General features: G+C 37.1%; 1 protein-coding gene across 1 annotated transcript in view; it reads left to right on the top strand.

Annotated features, from left to right (window-relative positions):
* Positions 1-20,247, top strand: part of SYK (spleen associated tyrosine kinase) — a 47,669-nt gene that overhangs the window by 18,509 nt on the left and 8,913 nt on the right. Inside the window, exons 3-8 of the mRNA XM_041486750.1 lie at positions 492-652; positions 9,420-9,558; positions 10,988-11,069; positions 12,113-12,159; positions 15,767-15,835; positions 19,830-19,920. Of these exons, the coding sequence (XP_041342684.1) occupies positions 492-652; positions 9,420-9,558; positions 10,988-11,069; positions 12,113-12,159; positions 15,767-15,835; positions 19,830-19,920 (589 nt within the window). The remainder of the gene's footprint in view (positions 1-491; positions 653-9,419; positions 9,559-10,987; positions 11,070-12,112; positions 12,160-15,766; positions 15,836-19,829; positions 19,921-20,247) is intronic.

The raw sequence follows: 20,247 nt of genomic DNA, 5'->3' as shown, positions 1-20,247 counted from the left end.
ATATTATTCTGAATAATTCACTCTAAAATAGGGACTGTTCTGTCTGGGAAAATTTGCATTAATGTCTTTGACAGACATGCTGCAACAGTGCAAAGCACATTTGGTTTATTTTAGTACACTGCCATAGCATATGTAATTTGGAGGTATGTTTGAAATCTCCGACTGACACTAACTTCATTTAGCCATGTCTCATTAGCATAGCAATATTACCTTATTTTAAGCTTAAATACTGATATACCAGTGGTTTTATTTACTGGTTAATTTTCCTTCTTTTTCTCAGAGGAAAAGAGAGAGCCCTAGCTTTGTGATGTTTAGATTACCATGTTAGTTTCTGGTTTAAAATCTTTATAGCAACCAGGCCTTCACACACAACAAATATGTGCAGATTTTGGATGTCCCAAAAGCAGTCCCAAAAGATTGAGAGTCTACCTGTCATCTTTTTATTGCAGAAGATAGTTTAACTGTTTCACTGTGTTTTTACTGCTCTCTAGGGACATGCTCTTGAACAAGCTATCATTAGTCAGAAGCCTCAGCTGGAGAAGCTGATTGCCACTACAGCCCATGAGAAGATGCCATGGTTCCATGGGAGGATCTCTCGGGAGGAGTCAGAACACCGTATCCTCATTGGGTCAAGAAACAATGGAAAATTTCTGTGAGTTTATTTTTCTGTGGTATTGCTGTTTGCCTCCAGTGTTACTGTACAGCTATTCCCCAAAACATGGTTCATCCACAGTGAAGGCACCCAGTTCAGCATAATTTACATGACATGCTGGTTCCTGCCCTAAGCAGGTCCCTCACGTAACTAAAGATGGAAAACTATAACAAAAGCCTGGAACACCTGCAGGAGTGTCCACTAGGGCCTGCTGGCACCAGTTGTGGCCAGCCCAGGGCACCCCCTGGCCTTTGCAGCCCCACTGTCAAAGCCTGACCATCTGCACCCAATACACAGGCTTATTAAACTGGTACAATTAGAGACAAACTCCCTATGTTAGCAGCTGTTGGGATCTGTATTTGTCAAGTCCCCTCGGGACAGTGGTAGTGCTTTGTTTTGTAGTTAAGCAATAAAATGATCGCTTCTACCTTGACAGCACTGTTTTGTGTCTGCTGCTTACCCTCTGCATTTACTGAGCCTAATGATCTTTTGTTTTCTGAGCACAAATGTGGCATTAGGATAGTGACAGACAGCCATCAGGGACTAGAGCCAGGGGTTTGTTTGGAGAATTCTCATTTGAAAAATCCCAATGTTTTAACAGAGCTGTCTTTTGTCACTACCACCCCCACCCAAAAAGTATTTATATAATGATAAAAAATTTGAAAAATTAGGCTTAAAAGTCAAGGCCAAGAAAGGATCACTTAGAACTGTATAATTTCTGAGGGAAATTTCATCACCTACCTATGCAGTTTTCTTTAGCACTCAGCCTTCTTTGGCTTTTTTTAGAGGTAATCCAAAGTGAAACCCCACAAGTGAGTGCAGGAAGGATATGGTTCTTCAGTACCAATTCTTTCACTTTATTGATTTTCTGTAATTGTGCCATATTAATTGCTAATGTGGGTGCTGCAACCCTTGCATATTTCCATGTTTCAGTCTTAGCTGACAGGAACCAGTAATTCCTTTAAATCCTTCTCCTAGTAGAGTGAATTCCCATGAGGTCTTAACCACAAACGCTTTGACTGTAGTGACATCTCATTTCTTGAATTCTATTTTTTTCCCTCAGTACTTGAGTTTTTTGTGTTTCATAGCCAGTCTCACTCAAGTAGCCATGCATGCCTATTTTCAGCCTCATATTCCCTATTGATGGGGACTGCATCCAGAGGGGCACTTACCCAGTTGCTTTTGCTGCCATATGTAACAAAACTTGTAATAAGTTTGTCACAGATTTTGTTATAGTTGTAGTAAAAAAAACTTACAAAAGTTACAAAAGTTGCAAAAATTTGTGGCACCAGATATATCTCTTTCCGCGGCACAGGAGTTTAGAGAATTTGATGAACATAGTTGTTGTTACCAATTAGCAGCCCAGCATCACCACACAACCTCTCCTTTTTCTTGCCCTGTGATTTTCCTAGTTTCTTTTCCTACTTTTTATACAGAAGATCCAGTAATTGAAAGAAAAAACAATCCTTTCTTTTAATGACAATTTTGTACCTGAAGATATATTGCTTTTTTGCTTTCTGTTTTAATACCTTACCAAACCAACTTTGTATCAACTGAGTCATGATGTTGATCGTGTATTAAAACTGGCAGCTTTTCTAATTTCCCTGAGGCACACATTGGTTCCTCTGTGGCCAAAGTACTTCTCTTTGGGGCAAGACAGGGAGTGGGGGCGCAGCGGGAAGGAATCGTTTTTCTTCAAAGGATCCACGAGCGGGCATTTCTTAACAACAGGGATAGGTTTTGGAGTAAGGCAGAGACATTTTTTAAGAAACTTGACATTTTCAGCTTCTGTTATAAACGCTGGTCTCTTTTTAATCTTCTATAAGCAGTCCTACTGCTTTGACTGGAAATATTTTCCCACCATTTTCCTGTGTTCCTTAAAGATGGCCTAGGAGGCATTTCTGATGCTCTGTAGTGACATGCTCAATGAGTCGTGGGAGAGCATTCAGACCTTCTCCCACAGGACTGGATATGACAATGGATCCATATTTTACATACTTCTGGTGGAACTCGGGTGGCTACTCTCATATCAGGAAGAGAAGCTCATAGAGGAGAAAATGCTAATTTTAAGGCTCTGTTTAAACAATGAAAACTTCCACTGGAGCTTAAATAATATGAACTGCTAGTGTGTTGATCTTGGGTACCTGTTATTAAGGACAAGACTGTTTACTTCTGCATCTGTAGGATGCTTTCTGATGTATTAATTATTCTTGCACAGAATTCCTATCTGGCCATTTTAGAATGTAGTGGCCACTCAGCTGCCATTTGCTCCTATGGTCTCAGGGAAGACCCAGGGAAAGAACCTGATCTACCCCACAGTTCAGTAGCCAGTGCAGCAAGATAAGTAATGTGTTGTTCATTTGTGTTGAAATCAGTTATTCTACATTCCTGAGCTGTTCTAGCTCTCAGACCCATACACTCTGAGACCCAAATCACAAATAACAAAAGAACTGTCTAATTCAGAGAGGTTTATTGCTTTCTGCAGTGGGTTGCGTAACATGGGCTTGCTCAGCAGGTGTTGAGAAATAAACCACTGATTTCTGGCTAACTGAAGCAGAAGCAGCAAAACTGTTGAGTATGAGTGTGGTGCATTGTTTTACATTTCAGGCACAGACATCACATAGCTTTACTTACCCAGCAGTAGTGCTTGCCAGAATATTCTGTACATCTGTGGATTGAAGGCTTTGAAGTTGTGACTGTGAATTAGTGTTTTTCTAACACTGGTCGAGATAATCAAGCCCAGTAGCTGACTGAAAAGTAAAACTTGCAGACATGTAAGTCTAAGAGACGTTTGCTTGTTGAGGTAGGAGTTGGAACTTGGGAACAAAGAGAGGAGCTAGATTTTTGAAGAGATTAGGTACTTCTGAAGTTATTTAACAAGTTCACAAGTGAATACTTGTATGTAACAAAAATCATATTGCTTATTATGGAGAAAATAACAAATCTTAGAAGAGTATAATATATCTGTATATTTTTAACAAGGCTCTCCAAAATCTTCATTACACCAGAAATTTGCTATCCATTTGACCTGGCTACCTTGAAACAAAATCCAGTACAGCAGTCTATGTAATAATACAACTATCATGTAGATTTCTTTAGCACTGCTGTGCAGTAATACAAGATTATCAAATCTAGAATTATTTTAATGGTTTGTATATGTAAATAGTAGAAAAGCTTCCTGACTGCAGTTCAAAATATCATGAATAGCACCATAAAAATAACACTACAATGCATCCAACGAAAAATTCTGAGCTAAATGTGGGTGTTTTACCAGGGAATTTTCAAAGATCTTTTTAAAGTTTTTTTCATGGCTTAAAAGTCAGTAAAGTATGTATGTGGATGCTAGAGAGTTTGTTTTCAAAACCAAACACAGAAACCATGACGTGAAATAGGAAGTATTTTCTGCCTCTTCTGTGAAGAATGTTTATGTAAGATTGCCACTCTAGGCATGAACTTTGTGGGGAAAAAAATAGCAGTGGAACAAAAGTAAAATATTTCTAAAATTATTTGAAAAGAAACTGAAAATAGAGAACTTTGTCTCAAGCCGCACTTAACTACACTAACACTTTTACATTCTATATTGGGTGATGAATCTTGACCCAACTTCTGGGGTTTATTACATTTTGTCTGGTGGGGAACATTGATCATAGATCAAACTGTTAATATTGGTAATACTTTTATTAATATTGCAATAGTATTTTTATTAATAATGCATAATCAAATATTTATAATATTGTTGATATCTGTGTGAGTTTATGCATGCATGTGTGGAAGAGTTGAAAAATAAATTATGACTTTGCTAAAAGCAAAAAGCAGAAGAGTTTGTTTCCTGTGTAGTTTCACATAAGAAACGCCTCTGATGTGTGGTAAGGGTTGGCATATCTTGCCATCAATAATGACCACTTAAGTTATACAAGCATGTGATCTTGCATATGTGTTAAAAAACAGGAGTTCTGAAGTTAGAGGAGGATAAGAATATTCAGAAATACTGTTAAACTTAAAAATTCAGTATTAGGGAAATTCTGAGTGAAGGCATTGCAAATTAGCACTTTAGTCTATATAAACTTTTTACATGTGTTCTTAGCTTTATGTAGTTCACAAAAAATATCAACAGATTTGTAAAAGGAAACTGGGAAACTATTTTGGTGTCATATGAGTGTCTTCAGTACATAATAGGAATATTAAAGAGGACAAATCTAGTTTAGACTATTATAATGAGTCACAGTAACATGCCACATCATGGCTATGACAACTAGAAACTAAAGTGTCTCTTAAATGTCACATTACTTAATACTAGTATTTCAAAATATATTTCTGCCTTCTTCTAGGAGTTTGCTGCTACCAGGCTACATACTGAGCTAGGTCATTTTTCTGACCATTCTTTAGATAATTCTATCAGTATTAAGTTTCTATCCATAAAAGGGACTGGACATTGTTGACATCATAGAAGATGAGAACAATCCTATTAATTGTGACCTTAATTCAGGAATATTAATTAATGATGAAGGTCCTCTTGAAAGTGCCAAGGAGTGCTAGGCTTAGATGACCATAAAAGTTTTTCAAGAGAAATGATGATACACAGACAATGAACTGTGTTTCTGGAGGTGCTGTCTTCCTCTCCACGGCAGCCTGGATGATGCCCATGACTCTTTGGGAGAGCTGTTTACCGACCTTTAGTTAGGTACGTGTTGGGTGCCGCTTGCAGGCCAGTGCAGCAGGGCTGTGGCCTCTCAAGATGGGTTCTGCACTGGGTGCTTCAGCAGCAGAGTGGGTCTGAGGTGTGAAGAAATGCTGGCACCTAACTGAGATAGCTGTACTAAGATCTCCTATTTCAGGTACAGTTTTACTGCTGAGCTGTTTGTTAGGGGTTTGGTGGAGCATGGTGTATTTTGCTGCCAATGAAGTCAACTAAATAGATGAATTTGATGCAATCCTTCTCACAAAAGTATTTTGTAACTGTGCAGCAGACTCACCAGGAGATGAATTTTTAGGTTCCGTTGTAGATAGCAATAGTGTGAAGCTGAGATATCTCCTAAATTCTGTAGTGTTCTGACATTTCTGAAACAGCTTTGAATATGTTAGCAAACAGGGGAGAAGAAATTATGCAAATGAAGACAGCAGTCAATCCAGTTTGCCCTTTATATAATTCATTTACAGATGGCACCAAGTTCATTTCTTATTACCCGCAAACTTGGAACATATGCAATGTGCAGCAGATCTTTTAAGTGATAATGAGTAGCCATGTTGTTAATAGCATTACCAGAGAGATGGTCAGGAAGAGAGAGGGCAAGACAAGCAGGGAGTGGCTGGAGCTCCATCAGCAGTGGGGAATGTCAGTATCTCTGGCATCAGCAAGGCTGTAATTGCTGACAAGGCAGAGCAATGCCAAGAATAAAATTTAGCATGCCTTTGAATTCAGCAGCAAGAATAATTTCACACCATTCCTAGAGCAAGCATTTTGCTTGTTTATTTTCTTCATAATTCTCCACTGCAGAATGCTGTGAATTCTGTTTTTTCTTTACAGTCAATGAGGCATATTGTAATAGCAATTTATTTTTTTGACCCTCAGGGATATTTTTCTTTAGAAAGAGAAGGATCGTTTGGGCTTTCAGATGGAAACAGAAAAAATTGGGACATTGTTCTTTTTGCTTCCAAATGAAAATATCAAAGGAAGGAGTGGGTAGCTATTTATACTGTCTGTAATAATGCTCCAAATTGTTACTGGTTGCTGTCTAGGTTGCACTCCCAAAACCACAAAAAGTGCTCAAACACACATTGCATGAAATACAAAATCAATACCTAAATATTCTCTGCATTGTGTCAGGTAACAATTTTAATTCCTACATTCCCTATTCTACTGTTTTAAAAATGTACATCACAAAAAAATCTAGATACCTTGGCATTTCTCTAATATAGCTACGTAGCTATGTACTCAAATCTGTTCTCAATGAGTTTGTTCATATTTCTGATTAATTCAGTGGATGAAACGACAGTGTTGATTACAGATGTTTATTATCTTTATGTTTTTCTTCTGTACATTTGCAATTCTCTGCAATAGCATGAAATGGAAGACCAGGTGGTGCCTCACTGCCGGCTTCCTTCCTTGCCAAATTTTTTCAATGAAGACCTCTTTATTTAGCAATTTTTTATTGAAGATCAATAAATATTGTGTTTAATTTCAGAGCACTTTAAAGCAGATAGTACATTTGGAATTTTGATTTCTTTCTCAACATTCTGAAAATTGTTGCTTTCCATACAAGGAAAGTTCAATATATGAAGATCTGATGTGAAGGCCCTGGGTAATACAGGCAGCACCATCAAGATGTGAAACCTTTCTGTCCATTCAAAGAGGTTTCAGGTTACAACCTTGTAGTTTGAATAGTATTTGCCTTTTATTCTGTTTATTACAGCAGCTGTTGACATGGAACTGGATACTGTTACCCAGCTGCAGTTCTCGAGGCTTAGCCTAGCCTAGACAGCTATTACCACAGCCTGCAAAACCAAAGTGAAATTGTGAAACATGGCTTGGGGCAATCCGTGTCACGGAGAAAGGGTTCAGTTTGCCAAAACTAAGACTTAAGCTGTCAGTTCAATGCACTTGATACTTCTGCCTTTCAGGCATATTTGGAAAGATGGTAGTATCTTCTTGATTCATGTTTTGTGGGGATCCAGGTTGTGTACCTCCTGATAGCGTCTTTTGTAGGGATCTAGGTTGTGCTGAAGTTGACTGACTACAGTTTAAAACCCACCTGTTCCATAACCCTAAGGGAGAAAGGGTCCCGCTGGACCCTGATTGAGCATGTGTTCAGTGGAGGTGTTAGAATGGATGTGCAGTGATAGAGCTGTGTGACAGAAGTTAACACGGCTGTGAGCTGCAGATGGCTCCATATCATGCAGCTATTTGGATAGGGGAAGGAAAAGCTCTGAAATGCAATTACAACCCTGTAAACCTGAACTCCACCTGAATCCTGCACTGAAGAGTGATAGAGCTGTTTGGGTCTGTGCCATAGTCTATCAGAATTCAGGACTCTCCCCTCCAGTGGGTGCCAGTGCTCTCAACAAATGTTTGCAATGCCTCTCCTGAGAGTAACAACTCTTGCAAATGACCTGTTTCAGTAGAACTGAATTGTATTGGAGCCTCCATTTCTCCCTGTGAAACATGAACGATATTTGTTACTGAGAAACAATCCATTGCATTTTTATAATCTTATTTGTGCTATTCTGAGCAGAAGCCTGGTTGCAATGAAATGCCATTTTAGAAACAATGCCCTCTATTCTGAAAATATTTTTCTAAGGTTTATTTGCTTTGAGCAGGTCAGAAGAAGACAAAGTAAAAGTCACTCTTCATTTTAGCAGAGCCTGTTGCTCTTCAGTGGTCAGTCAGTGCAGGAAATCAGCATGCTGAGAAAACACCTATATGCCATGAAGAAACCACAATGTGTTTCAATTTGCTTTAGAGACTTACACAACTTACTTTGGTTTCAGAAAACAAAAAACTGACCCTACTTCCCTTTTCTTTTAGCCAATGTCCTGTTCACATTTTAGGCAACAAGAATCATGCTATTTGAAAGAAAAATGTGCATAAGTAGTTCAGACAAAACACAGTTTTACTTCAGCCTTGAGAGAGTCAGCTGAGGAGAATACTTTAATATGTGCCTCTGCAATCCCCTGAGATATAACAGCAAGTACCAGTGTTGCACCAGCAAAGTTTCTTAACACCTTAGTGAGAATTTACTGGTATATTTCTTTCAAGGCTGTTCAAAAATTCGAGGGAGAGTAAGTAGATTTCTGTACCCACCAGAACAAGAATTGTTTTAGTGCTCCAGAATCTAGGCTTTTTATTAAAAAAAGAAAAAATGCCAGTCAATTTTATTCTAACTCTACTGCTGTCACGCTGTCAGCTGTCGGTGAGCATGGGAACCCGTCTGAAAGAAAAAGCCTTCTTTCTAAACTCAGAAATGTTGCACCAACTATGATGGTGCTAGTAACAAAGTCCCATCTGTTCTGTGTCCAGTAATCAGAATATGCTGGTGTCAGTGTCAGCTAGCCCTGAGCTCCCATACAACAACTCTGTCATGCTTTATAGGCATGTCAGAGGGCGCTCGCAAGTCTGCTGCCAGGAGGAGATCATCCTACCTAGGAGTTTTAGACAAAGGTTTTATATTACATTTGGCGATCTCTCCGTGGTGAAGTTTAGATAAGATATGTATACTTCAATACCATGTTAAGTTTCATATGAATTTTATGTGAAATCTGCAACAAAACATTAATGTCTTTCCTGAAATGATAAGAATTAATGATTACAGAGATATATTCTTTAAATTCCCAGCCACAGAGCAAGCTATTTCAAACACAGAAATTTTGCCTTTTCACATTACGTTATTTTAGTATTTTATCTTCTGTTCTTACTGTCACCTCTTTATTTCAAAATAAAAGATACAAGGGAGGCAAGCCAGTACTGCAGAAACTTTAAAATGCATGTTTGCCCAAAGAGTGCTTTTTGCAATGTACAGTGTTCTGTAGCTGCCTTACATCATTGATTTTTTTGTTTCCATCTGTTGCCTTTTTGGAAGTAAAAAAAGAGAAACTTTAGTCAATTTACCTGAAAGTTAATTACACTAAGAAATAAATTAAAGGCTTAACAAAATGTTCTCAGAAGTGCAGTGCTGATTTTGTTTTGGTTTTAATTCAGAAGCCTTAAGGAAGAGGTGATTAAAAAAGAATGTTTATTCCTGGTAAATCCTGAAAGTCTTTCTTATTTCTACAGTATCCGAGAAAGGGACAGCAATGGTTCCTATGCCCTGTGCCTACTGAATGACGGAAAAGTACTGCACTATCGTATTGACAGAGATAAGACAGGAAAGCTCTCCATACCAGATGGAAAAAGATTTGACACCCTGTGGCAGGTTTGTTAAATTTATATCATGTGGATATCTGTCATCACATTTCCATGTAACTGACCAATGTTGTTTTATTTTGCCTTGTGACAATAGTCTTTGGCTAAAACCAACATGTTTTTGCAGGTTATTTGTCATATGTTTCCAACATTTTGTAGTTCTGTACATGAAGAAAACATCTTAATGTACAAAGCTGTGAGAGTGTAGAGAGTTTAATCATTTTTAAATGTGATGTTGCAGCCTGGCTGAGTTCAAAACTGTGATGATTATTATTAGTTATTATATTATTAGCTGAACATTTTCTAGAATGAAAGTCCGTTTGCCTATGCAAGTAACCGTTTTCAGTAATGGATGTGCTTGGTTTAGTCTTTTGCTAGTGTCATTTATGACAGCAGCCAACAGAATTCTAACAAGCAAAAAGAGGATGGTTTAAGATGTTGTGCACATAATGAGTCTTTAGCTTTGAAATTCTCTGTCTTCAAGTCTGCTAAAGCATGGCTTGCTGAGGCTTGCCACCAAAATATGTCTGAACCCTGGTAATGAGTAAGCAATTAAGTCCATAGCTGGCTATGCCATAGTTGATACTAAAACTGAATATTGTTGAAATTACTGTAAATTGAAAATACTAAGGGAATTGAAATTCCTGCAGAAATCTCTTATGTCCTCTTGCTTAAAAATCTATTAAAATTAATTAATTGAGTCACAGATGTAAAATATGGATCTTTGCATGCATATATTAATTCTTAGGATTTTTGTATTTCTTTCCTGATGTCACTAGAAATTTAAAAGCAGCTCTGCTATCTTACAATTTTCATGAACATACGTGCAACTCTTACACTCATGGACCTTCTCCTTTATACCCAAATGGAAAATAGCAATAACAAACCTGTAAAAGATGATGTGGAGAGGACAATCCAAGGGCACAAATGGCCACAACTACTGGTGCTACATTTATTAACTGTGCACATCCCATTGCAATTCTGAGGTTTAAAGAAAGCATTGCATATTAGGGCAATTCTTGCACTGTAATTATCCCCAAAAAAAAAAAAATTAAAAAATTTTAAAAAATTAAAAAAAAAAAAAAGAGAGCAGGAACTCAGAGACATAGTAAGTTATTTGCTCAGAGTTACAAAGCTGCTTAGTAGCAGAACCAGGGGGGAATACTGACCCTTATAAATCCAAATCCTGGATCACGTTGCTCATTTATCCACAAGGTTACTTCAGAAACATGCACCCCTGATAGACAGAAATAAAGTGAATAACATGTGCAGTAAAGATCTGCTGTATTCCAAGGTCATTTGTTGTAATATGTATCAACTGTTGTACATATGCGCACATTTCTAAAGGGACAATATATTTAATGATACCACCCTCATATTTTCTTGTCTTCTTCTCTCACTATTTCTTTTTTTTTTCCCCTCCCCTCTCATTCTGCTAGTTAGTTGAACATTATTCATACAAACCAGATGGATTATTAAGGGTTCTTACCATTCCTTGTCCACAACATGGCTCAGAAAATGGTGAGTTATTCCTATTATTTTTATATGTGTTAAAAACGTGGTAATTATGATAAATTTGTGTGAATTTTTTTCACTTCCCTTATAGGTGGGTGCAGATTTTCCACATTTTCAAATGGGGTAGTATCTGCCAGACTGTGCATGATGGAGGCAGATCCTGTAGCTTAGGGGTACCAAATCATTACTGCTGGGTCTAAATTATTGTTCGATCAGAAACGTGCTTTGCTGCTTAGAGTGGCAGTGTGTGTTTCTTGGACCACAAACATGAACAAGGTGGTCTTCCCAGCACTGCTCCAGTGGTCCTTTCTCCAAGCTGCAGCAGGCACCGAAGCAGTGCTGCTGCAGGAATTCACCATGGGGGCAGTGAGCCGTGCACCCAGCAGGTGAAGCCCCGTGTTGCGGGGAGCAGGGCAGAACGAGACACTGGCTGCACCCGACACTGAAAATGGGGTCAGGGAGGCATTCCTTGATAACTTGTGGGAAAGGAGGAGAAGAGGTGGGGGAAAGTGTCAGTGTGCTTTTTATCCTGTTTCTTCTTTAATGTCATGTCACACTGAAGAGACGTTGTCCTCCCTCCCTCAGCACTGACTGAAAAGGGAAGAGAGATGAATCTGGCTGAGCTGTGTGCAACCTGTGCTCTTCCAGAATTGGTTTTCTCTCTCTAAGGCAACCTTCTGTTATTCAAACTGGATACCAGTGCCATGGTGAGAGGATATAGAATAATAAAATAAAATCATAAAACCATTTAGGTTAGAAAAGACACTAAGATCATCAAGTCCAGCCCTGAAGTTTTTACTTTTCCATTAATTTGAATCACTACATGGTTTTTTCCACTGTTATTTTCATTCTCCTTTGAATCATTTAGGCTCTGCACTTATGTCTCTGGCCGGAAGTACCGGAGTCTTCTGCATATAAGAGACAAAAGCAAAGAAAATAGTCCAAGAGAAACACTGTAATGTGATCTAAAAACTACACAGTTGGTCTCTTCTGTAAAATTCTGTGTTCTTAACAAAAATTTCTCAATTTTACATTTGATTATTTTGCAGATAATCTTGGTTTTAATACTCATCCTTCTTCTGGAACACTTCCTAAGGTAAGGGAAGGTGGTGGTATAGCAATAGCATTCATTTGAGAAGGATTACAGTCACATACTGTTCTGGGAATCCTAATTCTTGGGTATTATTTCATCTGTGAGTTTATTTTTTTTGGGTTATAAACAGTGATTTGTAAAGAAACTTAACATATTCTGTCGTATTGCTTTCATCAGTGTTTTGAACGTGCTAATCATAATTTAATTTTGTGAACCTCTTTTACACATATAATGTGTGTGATAAAACAGTATTTTACATAGGCAAGATGCCTCATTGATGGTCATATTCTATAATGTTGTATCAACGCTAGGAGGAGAGAAACCACATTACTTACACTGTTCACTTTGAGAATCTGCTGACTGAAGCAGAAATGGAAGTTCAGTTTATTTTCATATTTGGTCTGTGCAGTTAACATCAGACCTGGCATTTCTTGTGCACTGCTTTAGGGGTGATTCTTTCCTGCACTCCATGAAGAGTGAGCAAGTCCACCTGTGCTATAATTACCTAAGCTCTCGAGGTCCATTGACTACAGAAGCCATCCGAGGTGTGATACGTTCACAGAATCACATAATATTGTCGTGTTCAAGGTAGTTGATTTCATCTGAAATAGGGAGTTAACTTCAGTCATTTTCCTGCATAACTTGATCATTTAGATCATTATCTTGATGCAGTCCCATATTAGAAAAAAAATTAGTCCCATTAGAAAAAAAATTCAAATAAGCAATTACCTCTATTTCAATATAACTGACTCCCAGCAGCCCTGTGAACAACCAATCTCATACCTTCACTTCTGAAAATCAAGTACCTTTATAAAGAATGGGAAATTAAGCAACCAAAATCAGTCCCTTTTAATTAAAAACATTTTAAAATTTATTACTTCTTTATTATTAATAATTTTTAATTAGAAAAAAAAATTATAAAAATACTGCCTTGAGGTTTGGCTCTGTGCCATTTACAAGGATGTCCATGAAGTTTAAGCACACAAGACCACACGTGCATCATGTGGTATACATGCAGTAGAGATAGGGCGAGCACATTTAGTGTGGTAATACTGTGTACATTTAAAAATATCCACAGAAAAATTCACAATATAAATGTAAATTTAACTGCTACTGCTTAAGACTTGTCATGATAGCTAAAAAGAAAGTCACCAAAGCTAAATGAGAGTGCATGTTTTGCAAAGAGTGTACTAAAACATTGTTTTAATCTCCAATATATTTGATACTTTGAATTTCTTAAAATTAAAATCTGAATTTTGTGTTTTCTTTGGGACTTTTTAAAAATGAGTCTGCTAAATTACTTTCTTGTAATATAAATATAGAAAATGGAAAATTTTAAATAACTAATACTGCTAATGGAGCTCAAAAATTTCACTTAATATTTCCAGGTTCTCACACATTAATACTTGTGTGCAAAAGCAGTAACTCATGAAGATTTTTAATACGCCTGAAATACAATTATTCAGATTACACAAAACCAAAAATTAAACCAGCTTGAAGAGAAGGAATACAATCACCAACATAACATAGTGGCCAGTTCTAAGCAAGTCTAATACTGGTGCTGCCATCCAGACTAATTTTTCAATATCGTTTTCATTTATCTATATATTGCAGCCTAAAATACAGTGGTACTGTTCCAAAATGTTAGTGGAATAGAATGACCAAATTTGTTTTGAATTTAGGAGGGTGCATGAAATGTAGAAACAACTGCTGGGTGATATGGCAGGCAGACTGCCTAAATGATTTATCTGTAAAAAACTGTTGGTTATAGGAGCTTGGAGTAAAATTTACATCAGTGATGTAAATCTACATCAGATTTGTCTAATATTAGCTATTGTTCCATGGACAAATTTGGAGTAACAAAATGCTTAAGTTTAATGTAATATGGACATCTCCTTTTTTTGTGATACTAATATGCTTCTTCTGCAAAAGAAAGGACTTTATGTTAAATGTCTGTATGGAAGGTAGTTTTCCATGCAGAATATGGAGAGTAGCTTGTTCTTGCTTCTCCCAGAACATGCATGGACTGGGATGTTTCTTGCCTTTCACATCTCGAGGCTCCATGGCTATATTCAAGGTGATTTTCACTCCTTCCATTTTGTAAATTACTTTTTTCTCCCTGCAATCAATTTCAGACCAATATATATTTAAACTGGCAGAGGAGCTTTTGAGATGAGTCTTTAGTTCAGTTCTCCAGCTGATGACATTCTAGTGAAACTGCCAAATTCTGGCCGTTTCCCAAATTCTGCTCTTAACCTTTCTCAGTATTTTGTTTAGTCACAGTCTTTTAGGTGGTCATAAAAGACCCAAACTTTATGAGTACAGCCTAACTGTTACTAGTTGCTGTGCCTGATCAAGTATTCATCTCAACATGCATTTCTAGGTCTAATACAAATATGTGAGTTAAGCACTATTACTGTAACTACAGGTTGTTGCTTTCCCAAGTGCTGGGACGTACTCTTGTTGAAAAAGTGTAGTGAGAACCATGCTCAGCTTGTGCAATGGAGCGCTTGACCTCTTAGAGAATTTATCTGTTGTAAAACTGTAATTAAGTAGTACTTCAGGTTTCATTTATTCCCAATATGGAAAGAAAATTTCATGAAGTAAAAGAAAATAGCTGACTCAGTAACCTTTTTCAGTATGCACTATACTGAATTTTTATGTATCAAAGCTATGAAGGGTGTCAAGCGTCAAAAAGGTTTCTGTTCTTCCAGCAGCATCAGGGACCACCTGGCTGTCCTTGATGTCTTGAAACAAAAGATTATGTGAAATCAGACATTTTCTTTTAAAAGAAAACTAGGGAATATACCTATCCTATCAATTTAAAAAGATACCATTTCAGAAAATAAAAGTCCAAATGGACTATTAAAAAGTTCAGAACATCTAAGTTCAAAGGCTCTTTAAAGTGTCTCAGATTGTTTTAGCCTCAGCATCAGACTAAATGTTTGAAAAATAAGTGCTCTGTCTCAGTTTTAAATAGTCATGTATGATCTCTAGTGATTCCTAAAAATGCTAATTTGTCACATTTAATTAAGTTATTTTGTCCTTGTAAAATATATTTGCATGTCTTTTAAAGGTATCTTTATGCAGAACATAAGTATGTGTGTAAAACGGAAAGCCTGTTCCTTTTTGTTTGTAATTAACATTACCTAGCATGCTTTCTGCTTCAAGAACCACACTGTTGTATGACCAAGGTGTGTTTCAAATTTTGCTTGATGCATTAGTCATACTTCCAGACACAAAAGGTATCCACTTGTTTCTAAATACGTTTTGGGAGGAGGACTAAAGTTCAGTGACAGAGGCAGGAGAAACATACAGCATATTCTATAAATAAAGATCTGGACAGAGGCCAGTGCATTTCAATTTAAAAACTGCCTTAAGTTATGTCTACAGTATCAGGATGGTTTGGCAGTAATACAGACAAAATAAAATTTAGTACTAAGATTTCCTGTTTTTTTTTTTTTTAATGCATCATATATGTGTACTTGAAGGCACAAGCAACAGAAAGTTTGGGAGAGTTTTGTTCTTTTGGAGTGTTTTTGTTGTGTGAAATATTTTCAGCTATTTTCATGACACATTTACTGTTCCTCTTTGACATTGTGGTTTCTAGAGTTGGGCAGGAGGTGGAATTATCTCAAGACTCAAATCGTACACCTTCCCAAAGGCTGGCAGCAAAAAGGTGCTTCATATACTTTTTTTAGGTTTTTGACTGAGTTAAAAATACTTAAACAACTAATTTCACTCTCTTCTCCCCCTCTTTTCGCTTGCTGTCTTGACTACTAACAATTAGATTGTTAAGATTTTGTAAGCTTTCTGCATCTATCCTAATCATCTGCATAATTATGGGCTTGATTTTATAACTGAAGCAATGAGTTTGAAGGAGTTTTAAACATAGAGGAACTCTTTTTTATTTGTATTTTTGGCATACCAAAATAATGCAGATCTCAATATTTCTGCAAATGAAATGTGATAAAATATCTTTCAAAACCACACAGTTATAATAGAACAAAATTATATTTCTACTTTCCTTTCTAATCAGAAAATTGTCTTGCTTACACAATTATGTTATTACTGAACACATTTAGGGAACAATAAAAACAACAAAATATGTACTTACATAACCTATGTGCACAAATCTTCTTATGCATTCACTTTCATTGAGGCAAATGTAAGGTGTCACAAGACCAAGCAGAATGGGAAAATAGCCAAGATGCCAGGGAGCCAAGGGGAGCCCTGCCCTGTCCTAGTGAAAATACTTTTGCATGGCCAGAAAATTGGTGCTGTCCAGTAATTGATGTAGTTCTGAGGCATGTAGCTATGAGTTTGTTTGCATGCTTTCCAGCTGCTCTTCAACAAAAATGGGCAGGCATGAAAAGCCCTAGAGGTATGCTACTGTTTAGAGTGAAAAGCTCTGTTTGATATATAATGTATTTGATAATCCTGATAAATAACACATATTATTTTCCTACAGCTTCAGTTCACTTTTATGCTGAGGTGCCAACAGCTGTTGTCAGCTGTGTATCCCTACATACCCCTGACATACCTCCTTCTCAATGATGCCTCTTTCTCAATGTGTGTTTGTCATATACAAATACAGACACAGTGTCACGATCTGCTCTCAACCATCTGAAGTACACTGCCAAACTATCACACATTTTGGGTTGATTCACAAAAATGGGTGTGGGGTCTGAACTCTGTAGACACATTTTGGGTCACACTGCTGTCTGTTAAGCTGGTAAAACCTGTGTCTGGCTCTGGTCACTTTCTGCTGTCAAATACCTATTTCCTGCCTTCAGGACTTCATACACAGAGTTGAGACTGAAGCATATTGGCAGAGTAAAACCAATAATTTTCGAAAATAATTTCAGAAACCCAATTTGATTGCCATTTACATGTACTTTACCTGGAATACTCAAACCCACATAATGCTGCCAGATTTTAGACTCTAGACAAAAGTTCTCGGAACTGTGCAAAGGTTTACTATTCATTAACCCCAATAAGCACAGTTTACTTTAGACCTGGTTTATTACAGTTACTCCTACTATGTCAAAAGCTTTCAGACAGTAAACCAGAAAAATGTTTTTATTATAAAATTTTTTTTTATTTTTTATGTTTATTCACTTTTGGGATTTTTTTTTTTTAATTTCACAAATGCACTATTTTTATTACCTTTTCAGACCCAGATAAAAATTTTCCAGTCTGTTTTACTAGTGTAAAATGGTCAATTTGGACCATTTAAGTGAAATCCTGCCACCTAGTGGCAACTGAGATGCCGTAGCCAAAGTTCCTCTCCTCTCATGGCTGATGAGATGTTTGTCATGCAGTATTTAGCTATCAGTTTTTAATAAAATGACTTCATGCATTTTTTTCAAATCAGAGTTATTAACCTGAAAGAATATTGCACTTGCTGTACAACTTGCCTTTGTGAGAATCTTACTATGCTATTTGCTATAAAATTATAATCATCACTGTGAAAGTCAGATTTAGAGTAGTTGGAGTCATGTCATTCATATGTCACATTTTTTAAAGGCTCCTCTAGAGGACTTTTTCTTGTACTCCTTTTTATTGATTTAATAAATCTATGTTCATCTTGCCCATTCTCTGTTTCTTGTAAGAACACGAGAAGTAAGCACATATCCTATATCTTAGATGTATTAAGACAAAGATTCTTTTGTCCAAAAAAGATCTACAGAATTATACTTGCTGTTTTAAAAGGGTGGGGCAGAAAGGACTCTGCATTTAAGTGATAGTTACATAAAAAGGAAAGTAGGAATATTAATGTAAAAGACATTATTAAATTATTTCATCAATTTGCAACAATTAGAAATAATTCTATATGTATTGACCAAGCTAAGTAATGATAAATAAGACACTATGATTCTTCTTAAACGTGAGCAGCTCTCTGAGAAAGAGAACCCACTTTGTTATATCTGGTGTCACTGTGTGATTTTCAGTTCACAGCTGCAGAGCTTTATTTGCAAGCATGGAAGTGATGCACTTTTTTTTTTTTTTTAATGCAGAGCAAGAGCATACAATCCTTTTGGATTTTTTGTTGTTGTTGTTCTTGAAATGCAAAGAGCAGTAATATCTCATGTGTCTAATTTGAAGACTTAGCTATGTCTTGGCCAGAGCTACGTTTTTACCAACTGCTCTCTACTGGTGCATGGATTCTTGAGGTGTGCAGAATTTGGTGTACATTAATTACATTTGGCCAGTTCAAAGTATGCCAGTTGACTTCCAGTCTCCATGGGGGTTTGGGGTTAGTGAACTGCCTGTGTGAAATAGAGTGACACAGGTCTTGAAAAGCTGTCAGGATGAATCAGTCTAGGAAAACAAAACTAGAGCTAAGGATCTTGGTTTATACCTTCATTTGCCTTGAGAATGGTAGAACAGTCAGTTTGTTCCTTGACATATCCCAGAACTGTCTAGGGGTTTTGTGGCTTGCCTTGACAGCAAATGGCCTTTTAACACTGTTCCAAGTCAGAAATACTACCCTTACTGTGCCTGATGTCAATGTGCTCATCCTACTAGGTCAGAATGTTGCTGAAAACTGGCTTCCTATACATGGTTTGCAGTAAAAGTATGTAGTGAAACCTTTTCTATTTCATCCAGCTGGGCAGATAATTTCATTATGATTTCAATGTCTGTAGTTCCCAGGTCAGGTGTTTCCCCTACTAAATGCAGTTTCCAAATGATAAAACTTCTATTGCATCCTTTAGGAAACTTCACAGAATCATGGAATGGTTTGTGTTGGAAAGGACCTTAAAGGTTATTTCGTTACAGTCCCTTTGCCCTGGTTCAGGGACAGCTTCCACTAGAGCTTTGTTTCTCTTTGCTTGAGAAGAAACTAACCTGCAGAAATAAATTCTGTAATTCCATGTTCCCAGCAGCACACAAACAGAAGTGACCAGATTATTAGTTTCTCTCATCTATATTTTATTGTGCCTGGCAAGGAGCTCCAGAAGACCAGAAGACACATAGTGAGATACACAATCTCACTGTGGTGAGATAGTTTGTGTACACCATATTATTTCTCTGTCAACAGTAAAGGCAGAGGTATTGTATTTGAACCAGATGCTCTATTAAGTAAACTTGTCCCTCCTCAGAGCAGACAAACAGGCCTAGTATCTGGTCCATGATGTTTGTCCCTGATGTTACACAAGCCTATGAAAGTAGTAACTTTTTACTACAATTGCTTCCACTTCTTTAAAATAGAAATTATCTGTAATATCCACAGAAGAAACGGGAAATTGTTTTTTGTTTTTATTTGTGCTAGTAATTTCTCTATGGCCTAGATAGAGGAAGAAATATCTTGAAGAAGGAGGAAGGACAGATTAAAGAGAAATCCTTCTGACTGTTGATATTACATGGCAAATTTTAAAAAAGCATGAAAATTTAATATCTGCAGAATAAGACTTATGCATGACTCACTACAGTGAATTCGCTCTTATCTCATGTTCTGAAATATTTGTAATATCTTTCTGTGCTTTTGGCCTGCTCTAACAATAACCTCCAAAATGAAATAACCTCTTTTGGATCCCTTTCTTTCTGATCCTCACCTATATGTCCCTTGAAACATTATGCCAAAATTCTTGGGGGCAGTGGGGAGGGCAAAGTGCTTTTAACTTACCTATTCATTGTTAAACAAAAAAAACTTTATTTGTGTGCTACAGCTTCAGTCAACTATTGGCCACCCACCAGAAGAAGCGCCTTTTAATCCATATGTGCTGCAGAGGAACAGAGGTCTTACAGGAGCAGAAAGAGGTAGGCAGAGTAATACATATCATTAATGCAATTTTCTTCCTTATAGCAGAGCTCTTTCTCAATCCTTATTTCTTTTTTCTTGCATATATTTCACACTCTGTTATGTATTGATATAGCCACTATCATAACTGAAGCCTAGTAGCTGAAGATGCCAGCTGTCACCATCTATAACAAAAATCGTTTAGCAGAAACCCCTTTTTCCATTTTGAAGTGGAGTATTATTTCCTGGACTCTAAAATCTATATCCTCACCTGTCACAGAAGGAATTGTGCCCTGTTGCATCCACATTGGCAAGCATAATGCAGTTAAAGTCGGGTGCCGAAGAAT

The sequence above is a fragment of the Pyrgilauda ruficollis genome, unplaced genomic scaffold, assembly GCF_017590135.1.
Source record: "Pyrgilauda ruficollis isolate IOZ18807 unplaced genomic scaffold, ASM1759013v1 scaffold78, whole genome shotgun sequence".
NCBI classification, from domain to species: domain Eukaryota; kingdom Metazoa; phylum Chordata; class Aves; order Passeriformes; family Passeridae; genus Pyrgilauda; species Pyrgilauda ruficollis.
This window is presented reverse-complemented; position numbering and strand designations above follow the sequence as displayed.